Source organism: Panthera onca, chromosome A3 (genome assembly GCF_046562875.1).
Source record: "Panthera onca isolate mPanOnc1 chromosome A3, mPanOnc1 haplotype 2, whole genome shotgun sequence".
Classification (NCBI taxonomy): Eukaryota; Metazoa; Chordata; class Mammalia; order Carnivora; family Felidae; genus Panthera; species Panthera onca.
The window spans coordinates 114,773,282-114,791,327 of record NC_138341.1 but is presented as its reverse complement, the minus strand read 5'-3'; the positions used below and the strand labels follow the sequence as shown (position 1 = coordinate 114,791,327).

At 41.7% G+C, this 18,046-nt stretch overlaps 1 protein-coding gene and 1 long non-coding RNA gene across 6 annotated transcripts in view; one reads left to right on the top strand and one right to left on the bottom strand.

Moving 5' to 3' along the window:
- CBFA2T2 (CBFA2/RUNX1 partner transcriptional co-repressor 2) overlaps positions 1-8,926 on the bottom strand; it is a 140,939-nt gene extending 132,013 nt beyond the window's left edge. For 3 of the 4 annotated variants that reach the window (XM_060615753.3, XM_060615761.3, XM_060615776.3), the window contains exon 1: positions 8,741-8,926. In XM_060615753.3, coding sequence (XP_060471736.1) covers positions 8,741-8,774 — 34 coding nt within the window. In that variant the 5' untranslated portion in view covers positions 8,775-8,926. Of the gene's footprint in view, positions 1-5,436; positions 5,521-8,740 lie in introns of all 4 variants that reach the window. The other variant, XM_060615766.3, reaches the window with a different exon arrangement.
- A 242-nt stretch (positions 8,927-9,168) lies between these two features.
- LOC132667177 (uncharacterized) overlaps positions 9,169-18,046 on the top strand; it is a 34,803-nt gene continuing 25,925 nt past the window's right edge. The window contains exon 1 of one of the 2 annotated variants that reach the window (XR_009605026.3): positions 9,169-9,283. This is a non-coding gene — a long non-coding RNA (uncharacterized LOC132667177). Of the gene's footprint in view, positions 9,284-14,783; positions 14,943-18,046 lie in introns of those variants that run through there. The other variant, XR_009605028.3, reaches the window with a different exon arrangement.

Sequence of the window (18,046 nt, the reverse complement as noted above, 5' to 3'; positions counted from 1 at the left end):
TAAAATCTCAAAAATAAATAAAATAAAATAAGACAAGACAAGACAAGACAAGATAACAACAACAATCACTTAGCCAGACCAACCCACCAGGAGAAAACTGAGGTGAAGCTTACAAAATCTGGAGCTACTGAACTCTAAGCAGTTCTAGGAGGCTAGAGAATGAATGCCTGAGGAACTAAAACATCACCTCTTCCCTTCCTGTTCCCCTCACCACTCAGAACTTCCCTCTCCTAAACCATCTCCACCTTTAATCTCAGCCACAAAGAGGGCTTGCTTTATGCCTGCCTTCTCCCTGCAAGGTTGGCTCCACTTCTCTAGAAAGAAACAAAAATCAAAGACATAACCACTTTCTCAAAATTAAGGACCAAAAAACCTAGTCATATTTTTGGTAGAGAAAAATGTCACTGGTATTTTAGATTTTATAGCGAGGGGAGGCAGAGAACAGGTAGTCATAAGGAGACTGTAAACTAGCTAAAAAATACATGGGAATTAGAGGAAACTGTATAATTAGTGTAGCTCTAGGGATTTAAGGTAAAAATGAATAAATTTCTGCTGGTGAATGTCTGTTCTCACGTGGCTTCGAAAAATTAAAAGCAGGCATGACCTCTGCAAGGAGATGGCTAAGTTAACAAAGGAATAAGAGAAACATTTGTAAGAGAGGAAAAGGTCAAAGTAGTGTGTCAAGGGAGCTGTGCTATGCCTGGTATTAACATTTCACTTGAGCTGCTGGAGAGGTCAGATTACATATTTGTCGCCATCAGCTAATTTAATTGAAAGGTCTAGCCGACTCCAAGGCTATAAATTCAGACAGAAGGATACCTAGCTCTGGGTTATTCTAAATTTTACTTTGATTTCTGCATTTAATTATGGCAATACAAAATAGAAGGACAGAGTCAAATCTTAAGGAGACACGTTCCAAAGAAAAGGTTCACTGCATAAATCCATGAACTATATTGGATGATCCACATTTGACAGCTCCTCACAGGGCCATGCAAAATTACTATGGACATTTCTTGGGCTTTTGATGTTCACTGCCATCATCTGTTTCACTGCTAAGACCAGGAAACATATGGGATGAATTGGTAAAGGATGCTGAGAGTTTCTGTTGCTTTTTTTTTTCTTTCAATCAGGATACCTCTGAAGAAGACCAAGACCTAGTACAGTAGTCGTCTTTAAATCATATTCCAATTCCTAGGGCATTTTTAAATAAGAGAAGATGGTAGGCAAAGAAAGTTGCAGAAGATAGATGATGGGAAATCATTTTCAGGGAACACTGGGGTCCAAGGAACACATGTTTAAAAACCTCTAGTCTAGTTGGCAAAAAGCAGAAGCCATGTGATAGTAAAAAACAGTGGATTTTGGACTCAGATCTCAATGTAAAATGAGTAAACTCAACACCAGGATTGAACTAAGTTTGAACAGTGCATCTGCTACTGATTAACTGTGTGACCTTGGGCAATTTATTTAAGTTCTCTGAGTCTTATTTCCTTATCTGTGAAATAGAGATATTGACTCCCTCCCAAGGTTGTTCCAAGAATTACATGAGATGACTTAAGTGAAAAGCACCCAGCAGAAAATTTAGCAAAGAACCCTTTTTAAAAGAAGACTTAAAAGTCAGATTCAGGGGCACCTGAGTAGCTCAGTTGGTTATGTGCCCGACTTCCACTGAGGTCATTATCTCAAGGTTCATGGTTTCAAGCCCTGCGTCAGGCTCTGTGCTGACATCTCAGAGCCTGGAGTCTGCTTCAGATTCTGTGTCTCCCTCTCTCTCTCTGACACTCCCCCACTCATGCTCTGTCTCTTTCTGTCTCTCAAAAATAAATAAACGTTAAAAAAAAAAAAAAAAGTCAGATTCAGGGGCACCTAGGTGGCTCAGTTAAGCGTCAGACTTCAGATCAGGTCATGATCTCACAGTTCGTGGGTTCAAGCCCTGCATCAGGCTCTGTGCTGACAGCTCAGAGCCTAGAGCCTGCTTCGGATTCTGTGTCTCCCTCTCTCTCTGACCCTCCCCCGCTTGGATGCGCACACGCTCGCTCTCTGTCTCTCAAAAATAAATAAATAAACTTAAAAAAAAAAAGTCAGATTCATTCAGTCAATATATCTGCAATGGACTCATTTCACAAGTTTAATTTATGGTACCCCAGCCCCTACAATTTCAGATAGCCTCAAGGCCTTCAAGGGTCCAGAGACAGAAACCAGAGACAAAGGCAAAAAGCTACTTAACCAGCCATAATAAAACCCAGAGACAGGATCTGTCACATGTACATATACTGGCTCATATTGCACATGGGGCCAGTTAGTATAGCGACAGTGAGGCCCCTCTTCTTGGTAATCTTACCAGAGTAGAAAAAATAACCAGGGAGAGATTGTCCCTCATTAGCCTTCAAGCTTTCAGGAATTGAAGTAAATCTTTACAATTCAGTGACTGCTTTCTATAATATGAGGCTCAAAACAGTACTCTAACACTAAGGAAAGAGGATAAAACTGGCAGGTGAGAAATCTTTTTTTTACACCTCTTTCCTCCTTTTTTTTCCTTATCCTTATCCTTTCCTTAGCCTGGAACTTATTAGTATATTAACTCATCTTGTTCCTAGTGCTGCATTTGTTCATTGGACACTATCTTTTAAATGATCTTTTCTGCCTAAAAGCATTTTTTAATTCAAGTAACTAATCATAAAGTCTAGATTTGCATGTCCCATGACAGGCTCAAGAACAAGCTTAAAGTCGATCTTTGCTTACTTTTAGAATCTGTTTGTATGTAGGAAAGCCAACAGGTTCCAAACCAGCACAAATGCATTCAACAGTCAAAGATGAAGACAGAAATCAAGTGAAGAAGTCCCAACTCTCCAATTAACCGAAGTCAATAACCCTCTCAAAACAACTGAAATCAAAGGATAACTTTGTTCCTAATAGGAAAACCTATACCCAATTCGAACACTAGGACTCACTGAAATTCCACACAAGGACTCACTGAAATATCAACTCTAAATTAACATCCAGATAGCAAGTAACTAAGTAAAGTTTTGTAGCAATATTATTACTCTAAAAGCCTTCAGCTCACTTTGACTCTGCCATGGGATAGAGGTGAGAGATGAGGCAACAAAGGTTCTGAACATCACCCTCAAAAAGGGGAGAAACAACCAGAAAAAGTTCTGTAGTGCAGTAATATTTAGATATCTGTAAGTACTGCTTCCCTTCCCTTATAAGTGCTATATTCTCAGCCTGATGGACTCAGGGCTTGATCTCAAGACTGTGAGATCATGACCTGAGCCAAAACCAAGAGTTGGACACTTAACCAACAAAACCCCCCCCAGGTATCCCTTAAATGACTTTTCAAATGTAGGAACTTCACAGTGACCGAGTGTAGGAACAGGGGTTTGATTTTCCCATTCATTGATGGTCAACACATTTTTTTTAAGGTACTCTCTATATCCAAAGTGAGGCTGGAACTCACAACTCAAAAGTCACATGCTCTATCAACTGAGCTAGCCAGATACTCTGAAGGCCAACATATTTTTAAAACATTTTTTTTAATGTTTACTTATTTTTGAGTGATGGAGCGTGAGCAGGGGAGGGGCAGAGAGAGAGAGAGGAAGACACAGAATTTGAAGCGGACTCTGAGCTGTCAGCATGGAGCCCCGATGTGGGGCTCAAACTCAAACTCGCAGGTCGTGAGATCATGACCCGAACCGAAGTTGGATGCTTAACTGACTGATCCACCCAGGCACCCCAACACATTTTTTTTAAGTTTATTTATTTATTTTGAGAGAGAGAGAGAGAGAGCAGGGGAGGGGCAGAGAGAGAGAGAGGGAGAGTCTGAATCCCAAGCAGGCTCTGCACTGTCAGCACAGAGCTCAACACGGGGCTCAAACTCACAAACCATGAAATCATGACCCGAGCTAAAGTCAGATGCTTAACCAAGTGAGCCACCCAGATGCCCACTTTTTTTTTTTTAAGATTTTTTTTTTTTTAAGTAATCTCTACACCAGTATGGGACCTGAACTCACAGTCCCAAGATCAAGAGTTGCAAACTCCATGGACTGAGTCAGTGAGGTGCCCCAGTTAACACATTTTTAAATAACGGTTACTTTAATGTCAACAACTTAGGCTCTGCAGTCAGAAAGATCTAGATTTTAATCTGGGCTTGGTCACTTATTAGTTCTATAATGAGTCAATTTCTTGATTTGTAAAATCAGGTCATATACCTACCTAAAAGAGTGGAGGATTAAAAGGCAAAAAGTTTATGACATCTGGCCCAAAATAAACATGGACTATTAGGGATTATTATTATTATTCTTAGGCAAGAATTATCCTCATTTATAGATTAAACAAATGGAGTCTCAGAAGTTAAAAAACTTCCCAGAACTGGGCCTCCAACCCAAAGTCTGCCTCCAAATTTTGCTTTTCCATTACGGATCGACAATGTATGATGATATGCGATCATGCACATCTCTGCCTTTTTTTGGTTTTTTGTTTACTTTTGGGAGAGACAGAGTGCAAGCTGGGGAAGGGCAGAGAGAGAGGGAGACACAGAATCTGAAGTGTCTCTGAGCCATCAGCACAGAGCCCGATGCAGGGCTCAAACCCATGAACTGTGAGACCATGACCTGAGCTGAAGTTGGACACTTAACTGACTGATCCACCCAGGCCCCCTATCTCTGCCTTTTTAAATAGGCTACTAACTGAAATTTAACAGGTCTTGATTGTGTGGTCACACATTATGGTGCTTTTAATTGTATTCTTTTTTTTTTTTTTTTTTTCTTATCCAATAGTTTAGGCGAAAAGGGCTAAATGCATCAATGTGGCATAGTACTTAAGGACCACAGGAGAGGATGAGACCCTGTCTCTCATTGTCAGTATGCTTACCTGGGATAGCCTCCCATCTCTCCATCTGATTTGTGGCTTTTTAAATCTGCTTGTGAAGGGGCATCTGGCTGGCTCAACTGGAAGAGCATGCAAATGCTTGATCCTGGGGTCCTGAGTCTGAGCCCCACGTTGGGTATAGAGATTACTTAAACACATAAATAAACTTTAAAATCTGCTTATGAGCTGGGCTCAGACAGGTATCTTTGTTTGGAGAATGTGCAGAATATGAGTGAGCTCTAAGTGAAAGTCTGAGGTGTTATGCTATTAACTAGGTATAAAAGTTTTAATCATAGTCATGGTCCCAGCAAGAAAGATAACACACTCCAGAGTAAGGAGGGTTTAATAACAGGACCAAATAGGTAATAATCACAAGGAATAGCTGTAGTATCCTGGGACTAGTGAGAGCACTTCTAAGCCTGAGGAACAAAGGAAATTAAAACTTTGCAAATCCAAAGGAGTGAGTGGCAGAAAGAACCCTCCTTTCGAGAAATAGCAATCTTCAATCAAGGGACACAGCCAGCCAGAGGCAACACCCATAGGAAGGGAGAAAGGAAATTAAAATTCCCTAACCTTAGATGAGAAGGAAGCTCTTGATGTAGTTCACATAAGTCAGCCTTCCAGGGCAGAGAAAAGGCAACAGATGGAAAGTAGGACCTAGAAGAGCAAATGGAAGGTACCTAATTCAACCTCCAGGAAGTCTTTCAGGTAAACTTTCCCATCTCTTCTTTCATGCTAATGGACAAATGCCAGATAAGGAAAGGGTTACTGAACACGACAATTCTCACCCCTTTTGAATTAGGAAAGGCACAGGGCCTGTCTACCATATTTGTAATCAAGTTTGTTCACTAGCAAGTGTGGTCATTTACCATTCTACTTGTAATTTCACAATTCTTTGAAAGTCCAATAATTTACAGACCTTTCTCCAGCCTTAGGGACTTTCCACTTACCTTGTTAGGCAAAATAAGATCACAAAAATGCAGGAGCTTACATTTAGGAGTTTATATTCTTAGATAACTAAGAAGGCAGAATGAGGTCAAGTGTCACCAGAGAGAAAAGAGCTGCGGTATTGTGGAAAGTTCTGGAATGGGCTTCCTTGCCATCTGGCCCCTGCCGGAACAAGTCCAGCCAGAACTCACTGTTATCCTATCAACAAGGTACACAAAAGCTTCAATCAGGTTCCCTGCAGGTCCAGATCTGGAGAACAACTCACCAAGCACACCAGAGGTCCACCCCTCCTCCTCCTGGAAAAAAAGCCCCTCTTTTTCTTAGGCTGGTCCAAATGTTAACTCCTTATCTGAAACTTACTTGGACCCTCCAAGAACCATTAGTTATGCCAACCCTGTATTCTCAAAAGACTTTGCTTTGAGCACTATCCTTATCCACGTACAGGTGCAGGGCCCCTACTAGCCTGTGAGATCCTAAGTCTTCTTTATACCCTCAGGCACAAACTGCACACAGAACACTATGTCAAGCACAGTATGAGTACTCCCATATATTATCATATGCATACCACATACATATTACTGATCATCACAAAACTGTAAATGTGGCAGGGGCTCTCATCAACTCAGTTTTACAGATGAGGAAAATAAAGTGCACAAAAAGGTTAAATAACGTGCCCAAAGTCTCAAAGCTAATAGGATTTTGGACCCCAAGATTTCAACCTCAGCACAACTCCAGAACTGAATTTCAACCAACCTCAGAGGTTAAGAAGAAGGTCCCACCACAAGACCAAAGGTCCCCACCCCTAAGATGCCCAGTTATTATTCACCAGCATGTGAAAAAACAATAATTGGAACTTCTACTCACACTTTAGATCATCCTTTTGCAAAAAAGGTCTATTTTTGCATGTTATAAAATGTACCTAACATAGACTACAGTTAATTAGCAATGTAATTGTAACTTAAAACATTCACATGTATGTGCATACTCAACCCTATCTACTAATACAAAGAACATGGAAAAACATTTTAGGCCAATGCTCTAGACTACTCCCCCGCCCCCCTCCAAGGACTCAGAGCTCCTACATTCTCTGCCCGGCACTTCCATTAAAAACATTAGCCAATCAAGCCTATAGGTAAGCTCCTAGAGGCAAGAGTCTGCTTTTATTCATTTTTGTAAGCCCTACACCAGCACAGGGCCTGGAGCTTAGCAGATGGTCAATGCTGAATCTAACTGTATCACGGGAACCTCACAGAAAAAATCCCCTCAATATTTTAATTCAGTTTACTATATGCTTCCAGATTAAAAGAAAAAGTGTATTAAGTATGCTAAGAATGTAATATAGAATTGTCTTAGGAACACTAAAATAAACAAACATATAAAACTTTGTTACATAATAGAACTAAAATTGTACTTTGGGGACATATTTTAAACTAAAAATTGCATGAAAGAGATTTGGACATAAAACATTTAAGTTCAGATTAAAACTCCTTTCATTTCACAGAGATGGTGCCTCTTAGACCTAAAGGGTCAGCTCTGCCTCTCTTTTGTTATAAGCTCCAAGAAGAACAGATCAAACTATGAAAAGCAGCGATTTTGGGCTTGACTATGAAGAGGCATTGCTGGATGCATCTACTTTGCATTTCTTCAATCCAGTATCTAATGAGTGTCAAAGAAGAGAGGCTGCGTAAAGTCTCCCTTTTTTGTGAAGGACGTGGGCTCTGGGGCTAGATCACAGGGTTCCTTCTGTTCCTCAGTTTCATCCTCTGCAAAATGGTCATATTGAAATTCTTAACTCTTATTTACACCGTCACCAGGATTAAATGAAGAGAAAACATGCAAAATGGATTTATTGCTTTCCTCATTTACCTGTCTTCCCCTTCCCCAAACTAAACTTAAAGACTGAGTTTGGTCCTTCTAGTTTGTTGTTATATTCCCATGGCTGAGAATGGTACTTTTTACTTAATAGATGATTTAAGAAATAGTGAATGAATAGAATGCAAAATGCCTGCTGCTGAAAAAATGTTAACTATCACTGCTATTGTAACGAGAAACAATTAAAATTTTATTGTTGTTATTAAGAGACACCAGGATCTCAAAATTCTAGGAGGAACACTAGATAAATGCTGGAATGGAGAAATGGAGGTAAGAAAAACAACTGGATCATAAAGCAGGACTAACCTAAGACAAAAATCGTAAAACAAATACACAACTAGAGCCCAATTTCGGGCTTTTCCGAGTGAGGTTCACCCTGGATGAGATTTATCAGCGATTACAGTAATAACAGCTTTCACGCTTGTGTATGTCCCAGTCTGTGCCAAGCATTCTACTGGCCTCACAAACCCAAGAACCGTGGCGGAGGGGATGGGGGTGGGGATGTGGAAATGCTCTCTACACCCCCATTTTGCAGAATGGAACTGAGGTTAGGAAAGACCCAAGGTCACATCCCCTGAGCCGGGGAGCCAGGATGTGAACCCAGGCAGTCTGATCCCCGAGCCTGCACTCAACAGGCCCCCTCAAAGAGGCCATCCTCGCCTCCCCCACCATCCGCCGCACACCCCTCGAAATTGGGCGTGTGGAATACTCCCCCAGAAACAACACTCAGTGGCCTCAGCACCGGGAGGACAAAACAATCCTTGTCCGCGAGTAAGTCCGATGGACGCCGGCCCGGCCTGGGCTCCGAGGCCGCGGTCCCCACAGCTTCATTCGCATCGCGAGCTCCGAGCCCTCCGGGCCGCGCAGGAAGCGCCCGGGCGGCCTCGAGAACCCGGGAAGGCCCGGCCCGCCGCGTGACCTTGGATCTGCCGCCCTGCTTCGGGCCTCAGTTTCCCCAATCTGGCCTGGCGCCGGGGGCCTCTCGGGAGCTGGCGCCTGTGGAGCAGCAGGCCCCTCACACGCCCCCCTCAGCCTCCCGCCTTCCCGCTCTGCTTACGCTGGAAGGCGGCCGCTCCAGGGACGCCCACCATCGCCGCACGCCTCCGCCGTGCGCCTCCCGCCTCCACCCGCGGCCCGGGTCCCTCGGAGGCGCCGCCGCGAGACCTGGAGCAGCAAAGCTCGCCAGCCGCAGCTCCGCCGCTGCCGCTGCCGCCAACGCTGCCGTTAGGCCGCGCGCCGCCCCGCCCCCTCGGTTGGCTCCGCCCCGCCCCCCGGGCACGCCCCCGCCGCGTGCCCGCCCGACCAACGCACACGGAAGCCCGGCCCCAAGACCCGCTCCAGCTAAGCCCCGCCCCTTCCGCGCGAACCTACCGCCCTATCCCGGCGCATCCAGCTTCTCAAGCCCGCCTCCCCTGTGTCACGCGCGCCCGTCACGCGCAAGGCCCACTCGTCTGGCACTGGGCTTCCGGCTGTGGCCTGGGCGGCGACCCAGGCCGGGAGGTGGAGGCAAGGGCCTAGGGGGTGGAGCTTAGGGGGGAGGGGACAGCGCCACACCTGAGTTCTCCAGATTAAGGCCTTGTCGCCCTGAACAAGTCATGGGGTAAGTCACTTACCCCCTTTTGGCCTACTCTGTTATAAATGTCTAAAATGTCATCACAATATTAATAACCGTTAGCTATAATAACCGTTGTATTACTTCATCATCTTCAGGTGCTACTTTTATACACTCATCCAGTCAATCCTCACAATGAGGGAGAGAGGTGTTATTTTCCCTTTTCTATACATGCAGAAAGGGCTTTTCCACCGACCAACTTGCCCACGGGTTACTGTTAACATAAAGCAGAGTTGGGGTTGGATCCTCAAAACTTTGACTTCAGACCCAATTCTTTGAGCTGCCTCCCAAAGAATCAAAAACAGGAATTAAAATTAAAACAGATTAAAAATTCCAAACTCCTCCATGTACAAAGACACCATAAGTAAAGTTTGGTTTCTTTTAAAAGCAAAAGACTGGGATAAAATATTTGCAACATATTCAACAACGAATCAATATTCAGAATAAAGAACTATAAAACATTAAGAAGAAAAAGATAATTCAATAGAAAAATGGTTAGGATGCCTAGATGTCTCAGTCAGTAGAGCATGCAACTCTTGATGTCAGGGTTATGAGTTTGAGCCCCACGTTGGGCATAGAGATTACTTAAAAATAAAGAAAAATGAACAAAAAGGATGAATAGACAATACACAGAAAAGAAAATGTGAATGGCTAATAAACATTAAAATTGATGTTCAGGGACACCTGGGTGGCTCCATGGGTTAAGTATCCAAATCTTGGTTTTGGCTTAGGTCATGATCTCATGGTTTCCAGAGCTCGAGCCCCACATTAGGCTCTGTTCTGACAGCACAGAGCCTGCTTAGGATTCTCTCTCTCCCTCTCTCTCTCTGCCCTTCCCCCACTCATGCTGCTCTCTCAAAAATGAACTTTAAAAAAAAAAGTTGTGTAAAAAAAAAATAGATTTTCAACCTCTCTTATAGTCAGGAAAACAATGAGTTGCCCTATTTCATGCATTAGAGTTGGAAATTCCATTTGTGGGTCCCCATCCCAAAGAAATACTTGCTTATGTGCACAAAAAGATGCATAGGAAGGAAGTTTATATCAGAATTATTTATAAGAACAAAAATAAAAATTGGCTTGAGTGTCCTACATGGAGAATTAGTGAAATAAACTGTACAAAATAATGTGCAACATGTAAAAAGTAGGTCTACTTGTGGTAATAAGAAAGGGTTTCCAACACATATTGTGAACTGGAAAAGAAAATTGGAGTTCCATGAATTTGTTCTTTTGCTTTACTCCAAGTTGGGGATAATTGGATAATTTTCAACACCTATATATTATATTTACTCTAAAATGGTGTTAAATCGAAGAGCCCACGTACCAGAGCCTGGATATACATCATGGCTCCACATTTACCATCTATACAACCTCAGACAAGTCATTTCATCTTTCTGAGCCTCAGCAAGTGGCTCATGATAGCTTACAAGATTGTTGCATGAAAAACACAGTCCTGGTACATTTTTTAAATGTTGCAATTATTATTATATGCACTTTTTAAAAAATTTCTCTTCCCACTCTCTCACCCCCACCCCACTCCCAGTCTCTAGCCTTCATGTTTTGAGGTTGCTAGTATATAGTAGGTGCTCAAAAAAATTCCATTATTGGGGTACTTGGCTGGTTCATTTGGTAGAGCATGTGACTCTTAATCTCGTGGTCATAAGTTCAAGTCCCACGTTGGATGTGGAGCCTACTTTAAAAAAATTTTTTTGAGAGAGGCAGAGAGAGAGGGAGAGAATCCCAAGCAAGGTCTACACTGTCAGCGCAGAGCCCAATGTGGGGCTTGAACTCAAGAACCATGAGATTATGACCTGAGCTGAAATCAGGAGTACAACGCTTAACCGACTGAGCCATCCAGGCAGCCCCCTCCCGCCCCCCCAAAATTTTTTTTTAATTCCATTACCATTTGAATCCTGCTGTATAATGCCTTGCCTTCACTTAGCACTTGGCTATCTGGGATATAATGACTGTGCAACATTTTTAATATTTTTATGACACAGACATTTAAGAAATGTTTGCTGAATTAAGTCTGGGAGGAAGAAAGGAAGAAGGGAAGATAATTAACTGCCCAAGATCATATACTATAAATTGGCTGCCCAGAGAGGCTGCACAAAGAATGTTTTGCCACCATGTTCAGCCCAACAAGCATGAATTCATTTGTCAAACATTTAGTGAGAAATTAGTCCCTAATTCAGTGATTCTCAAAATCATTTGAAGCAAAAAACTGATTTAGAAACCCATGATCAGGAAGATTCCAGGCCTGGAACAGTAAGTGGGCTGCCCTCTAGAGGTGGAGGAAAAGAACAATGCCTTCTACTTCCTGAAGACTCACTTGTCCTGCCTTGCCTAGCCAGACCTGGCTTACTTCTGCGACCACATCTCCATCACCCTCATGCTGACCAGACAGGCCTATTGAGACCCAGTGTATACCAGAGCTCTGAGCCTCAACTGTGGGAGCCATGTTCCTCCTTCCACACAACCACCCCCACTTCACTCCTACTTACTCTTGAGGTATCAGCTCATCTGGTACTCCCTCAGAGAAGCCCTCTCTAACCCTCCAGACTTGTCAGAACTCCTTATATCCACTCCTACAATACCATGCACCTCTTCTCCATGGCATATAACCTATTATTTTCTCCATTGCTGAATTATTATACATCATTCTCTGTAGACCACGAGAACTGTAAAAACTTTGCTTTTTTCACCATTGTATCTCCAGTGTCTGGGACAGAGTTGGAACTCCATAAGTATCTGTTAAATAAATAAGGGAAATATTAAAGCAGAGATAGACACAAGGGGCCGTGAGACTGCAAATAACAGTCTTTCTAGTCTCCCCTTTGATCCCTCCCATCACGTACTGTTGGGGGTCATAGAAGTATATTCAAGAAAGGAAAGAATTAATTTATTCATTAAAAAATATTTATCAAGTACTTATCTTGTGCTATGCCTTGTGCTAGGATAAAGTAATCAATAAGGTAATGCTGCTACCCACATGCAGCTTAGTCTATGGAAACGGACAAGTGGAAGTATAACTTAATGTCAAAAACAGAGTAAGAGAGAGAGAGATGGTTCAAGAGGTATGAGGATTATCATTTTATAGTGGTAGGCAGGAAAGTAGCTCTGAAATTATACATTAAATGAGACCATAGTGAAATGAAGTATCAGATCATAGGAATATCTGAGCGATTGTGTTCTAGGTAGGGAGGACAGCAAATGCAAAGGCCCTGAGTAGGAAATAAACTTCCCGGACGTAAGGCACAAAGTGGTCAATATGATTGAAGCTGTGTGGATGAGAGGAATAGTGGGAAATGAGTCCAGGAGCGGAGGCAGAACCAGATATTGCAGGGCTTTGGCACCCACGGAAAAGTATGTGAATTTCATTGTAAGACCAGCAGGAGATTTTGCAGGGTTTGGAGCAGGTTAGTGGCCTAACCTGATGACATTTTGAAAATATGCTTCTACCTCCTGTGGGGAGAATAGATTATAGGGTTAGAAGGCTGAGGGTTAAGATGTCCAGTGGTGGGGCACCTGGCTGGTTCACTTGGTAGAGCATGGGACTCTTGATCTCAGGGTCATGAGTCTAAACCCCACGTTGGGTGTAGAGCTTATTTTTAAAAAGGGGGGGGGGGGGGCAGGGGGCGGGCAGGGTGTCTCTGTCAGTTGAGCATCTGACATTTGATTTTGGCTCAGGTCATGATCTCACTGTTCCTGGGTTTGAGCCCTGCGTCAGCTCTGCTCTAATAACACAGAGCCTGCTTGGGACTCCCTCTCCTCTTTCTCTGCCCCTCCTCCTCCTCTCTCTGTTTCTCTTTCAAAATAAATAAATAGACAACAACAACAACAACAAACCTGGAAAGAGAAAGCAAATTAAACCCAGAGCAAGCTGATGATAAGAAATAATAATGATAAAAGCAGAACTCAACTGAAGTGAGAAAAGAATAAAAATCAATGAAACCAAAATTTCTAGTTCTTTGAAAAGATTAATAAAGTCGATAAACCTTTAACAAGACTAACAAATATATCAATTTGTTATATATATATATAAAACAATGTAACAATATATCAATTTTTAAAATGATGGAAGGGGAAAAAAAAAGAATGAAAGAAGGAATGTTAGTATAGACTTCACCAATAGTGAAAGGGTAATAAATAAAAGTTTTATGCCTGTAAATTTGGTAACTCAGATGAGATTGACCAACTTCTTAAAAGACTCAACCCACTAAAACTCACTCAAAAAATTGATAATGTGAATACTCCAATATTTATTTTTTATTTATTTTTTATTTTTTTTGGTAGGGTGGGGGGGGTATTCAGATTCAGTATTTGTTAAATGAATTAAATTTATAGTTAAAGATTTCCTAGCCAAGAAAACTCCAGACCCAAAAGGTTTCACTGGTTTATTCTACCAAATATTTAAGAAGAAATAATGCCAATTTTACATGATATCTTCCAGAAAATAAACAAGGAGGAAGCATTTTCGACTCATTTTATGAAGCCAAGATTACCCTGATAGCAATACCATGCTAACATATTACAAAAAAAGAAAACTAGAGACTAATATGTCTCATGAAGACATATATAAGCAAAAATCTTCAACAAAACAGTAACAAATTGAATTAAACAGTATATAAAAAAGATAGTGCAGAGGGGCCTGGGTGGCTCAGTCAGTTAAGCATTGGACTCTTTTTTTTGTTTTTGTTTTTTAACATTTTTTTTTCCTTTAAGCATTGGACTCTTGATTTCAGCTCAGGTCATGATCTCACAGTTCATGGGATCGAGCCCTATGTCAGGCTTTGCGCTGACAGCATGGAGCCTGCTTGGGGTTCTTTCTCTCTCTCCCCACCTCAATCGCTCAAAAGAAATAAACATTGAAAAAAATTTTTTAGGGACGCCTGGGTGGCTCAGTCGGTTAAGCATCCAACTTCGGCTCAGGTCATGATATCACAGTTTGTGAGTTTGAACCCTGCATCGGGCTCTGTGCTGACAGTTCGGAGCCCAGAGCCTGCTTTGGATTCTGTGTCCCATTCTCTCTCTGCCCCTCCCCCACCTGTGCTGTGTCTCAAAGTTAAATAAATGTAAAAAAATAATAATAAATTTAAAAATAAATAAATAAATTTTTTAAAAAGATAGTGCCAGGGGCGCCTGGGTGGCTCAGTCGGTTAAGCGTCCGACTTCGGCTCAGGTCATGATCTCACGGTCCGTGAGTTTGAGCCCCACGTCGGGCTCTGTGCTGACAGCTCAGAGCCTGGAGCCTGTTTCAGATTCTGTGTCTCTCTCTCTCTGACCCTTCCCCGTTCATGCTCTGTCTCTCTCTGTCTCAAAAATAAGTAAACGTTAAAAAAAAAAATTTTTTTTTTAATAAAATAAAAATAAAAAGATCGTACCAAAAAAAAGTGCATCATGGTCAAATTGGGATTATCCCGGGAATGCAAGCCTGGTTTAAAAACTTATTTTTTATATATTTTTAAATGTTTATTTTTCAGAGAAAGAGAACATGTACAAGAGCGTGTGTCAGCAGGGGAGGGGCAGAGAGGGAGACAGAGGATCCCAAGCAGACTCTGAGCTGTCAGTGCAAAGCCCAATGTGGGGCTTGAACTCATGAACCGTGAGATCACGACCTGGACTGAAGTTGGATGTTCTATCAACTGAGGTGCCCAAAACTTATGTTTGTTTGTTTGTTTGTTTTTTAAGTTTATTTATTTATTTTGATAGAGAGCGGGAGAGGGTATGTGCATGCATGAGCAGGGAGTGGCAGAGAGGGAGAGAGAGAATCCCTAGTAGACTCCAGGCTGTCAGCCCAGAGCCCAACACAGGTCTTGATCTCAGGAACCATGAGAATGTAACCTGAGCCAAGATTGAGAGTTGGTCGCTTAACCAACTGAGCCACTCAGCTGCCCCTGTTTTTTGTTTGTTTGTTTGTTTGTTTAAGATTTTATTTTTAAGTAATTTCTACACCCAATATGGGGCTTGAATTTATGACCCTGAGATCAAGAATTGCAGGTTCCACAGACTGAGCCAGCTAGGTGCCCCTAAAAACTTATGTTTACACAAAAACCTGTGCATGACTGTTTATAGCAGCCTTATTCAAAATTACCAAAAACTGGAAATAATTTAAATGTCCCTCAACTAGTGAATGGATAAACAGACTGTGGTACGTTCATCATACAAATGAACACTATGTAGAGATCAAAAGAAACAAATTTCTGATACTCAAAATAATATGGACGAATTTCAAAGAAGCCAGACTCAGGGTACCTGGCTGGTTCAGTCGGTAGAACATGTGACTCTTGATCTCGGGGTTCAAGCCCCAGGTTGGGTGTAGAGAGTACTTGAAAGAAAGAAAGAAAGAAAGAAGGAAAGAAAGAAAGGAAGGAAGGAAGGAAGAAAGAAAGAAAGAAAGAAAGAAAGAAAGAAAGAAAGAAAAAGAAAGAAAGAGGCCAGACTCAAAAGGTTACATATTCTATAATTCCACTTACAGGATTTTTTTAAAAGGCAAAATTATGGGAACAGAAAATAGATCTGTGTCATCAGACACTTATGGTAGGGGTAAATTATGACTATAAAAGGGCACAGGGAAATTCTGGGGCTGATGGAGCTGTTCTACATCTTGTTTATCATGATGGTTATAGGATTGTATGCATTTATCAAAACTCGTAGAACTGTACATTTTTTAAAGTTCCAAGGAATTTTATGTAAAATTTTCAAAAGTAAATTTAAAAGTGAAAAATTGGGGTGACTGGGTGGCTCACTTGGTTAGGCATTCGACTTGGTTTCAGCTCAGGTCATGATCTCAGGGTTCTGGCTTCGAGCCCTGTCCTGGGCCCTGAGCTGACGGCACAGAGCCTGCTTGGAATTCTCTGTCTTCCTCTCTCTGCCCCTCACCTGCTCGTGCTTTCTCTCTCTCAGAATAAATAAATAAATAAATAAATAAATAAATAAATAAATAAATGTAAGAAAATAAAATAAAATAATATAAAAGTGAAAAATTGAGGGATGCCTGGCTGGCTTGGTTGGTAGAGCATGCAACTCTTGATCTCAGGATCATAAGTTCGAGCCCCACATTGGGCAAATTGTTTATTTGTTTATAATTTTTTTTAAAGTTTATTTATTTATTTTGAGAGAAAGAGAGTGACCAGGGGAGGGACAGAGAGGCAGAGAGAGAATCCCAAGCAGGCTCCATACTGTCAGCACCGAGCCTGATGTGTGAACTGTGAGATCATGACCTGAGCCAAAACCAAGAGTCAGTTGCTTAACTGACTGAGCCACCCAGGAGCCCCAAAGAGTTTATTTTTTAAAAATAAGTAAATGAAATCTTTAAAAACTAAATTAAAGTTAAAAACATAAGTAAAAGTGACAATTTGAAGTATAATGTGTAGGTATGACAAGATGCACAAACCTCAAGCATACAGCTCAATGAATTATTTCAGGCTTAACACCTGTAATGACCACTTATATCATTTTCCACCACCCTAACAGGCTCCCTAGTTTCCCTTTCCAGTCAATACCTGACCTAAAGGTTACCACTATTCTGATCTCTATCATTATAGCTATATGATTGATTTTTGTTTAACAGCTCTATTGAGATATGACTCATATACCATACACTCACCCATTTAAAGTATATAGTATGGTAGTTTTTAGTAGTCACAGAGTTGTGTAACCAGCACCAGAAACCCCATACTCATTAGCAGTTATTCCCCATTCTGCCCATCCCCAACTCTTGTGATTGTTTTTTTTTATTTTTTAAGTTTATGTATTTATTTTTAGTAATCTCTATACCCAATGTGGGACTCGAACACACAACCCCGAGATCAAGGGTTGCATGCTCTTACCAGCTGAGCCAGCCAAGTGCTCCCCCATGATTGCTTTTTTAAACCTTTATCTTTATTGAAGGGTGCCTGGGTGGCTCAGTCAGTAGAGCATGTGGCTCTTGATCTTAGGGTCATGACTTCAAGCCCTGTGTTGGGCTCTGTGCTAGGCATGAAACTTACTTGGAAAAAAAAAAAAAAGGAAAGGAAAAAAGAAACAAAAACTTTATTGGGGCATACTGTTTATGTACAACGAGCCACATCAATTTAAAGGGCTCAATTTGATGAATTTTGACAGTTGTATATACCTGTGAAATCACCAGCACTATCCAGATACAGAACATTTCCATCACCCCTGTAAGATTCCTCCTGTTCTGCTGTAATCCATCCTTCCATCTGTACCTGGACCCAGGGAACCACTGATTGACTTTCTGTCACTATGCACTGGTTTGCATTTTCTAGACTTGCATGTAAATGAACTCCTACAGCAGGTACTCTTTTTTCTGGCTTCTGTCATCCAACATAATGATTTTGAGATTTATCTGTGTTGTTGTATCTAGCAGTAATTTTCCTTCCTTTCTGTTGCCAGGTAGTATTCCACTGTTTGGATATACCACATTCCACTGTTTTTGAAAATAAAATTTTCTTGCTAAAGACCTGGGTAGGCCTGACTTCGAATCTATACCTTTCCCAAGTTCTGTCTGATTTCAGACGTAGAGAAAATGAATTAGTGTCCACAGGTTCACTACTTCATCATTTTTGCTTAAAAAATGGTACGGTGTGTATGTGTGTTGAAGGTGGGGAAGAGAGGCCCTCTGGAAACATCAGAGACACAGAGCATCAGCCTGTGGTTGATTGGTTACCTAAGGTACCAGTTCCTTGATTTTGTTACCTAAGGCCTGAGGGACACTAACATTTAGGAGTTAGAGTCAGGGCCAGGTGCCTT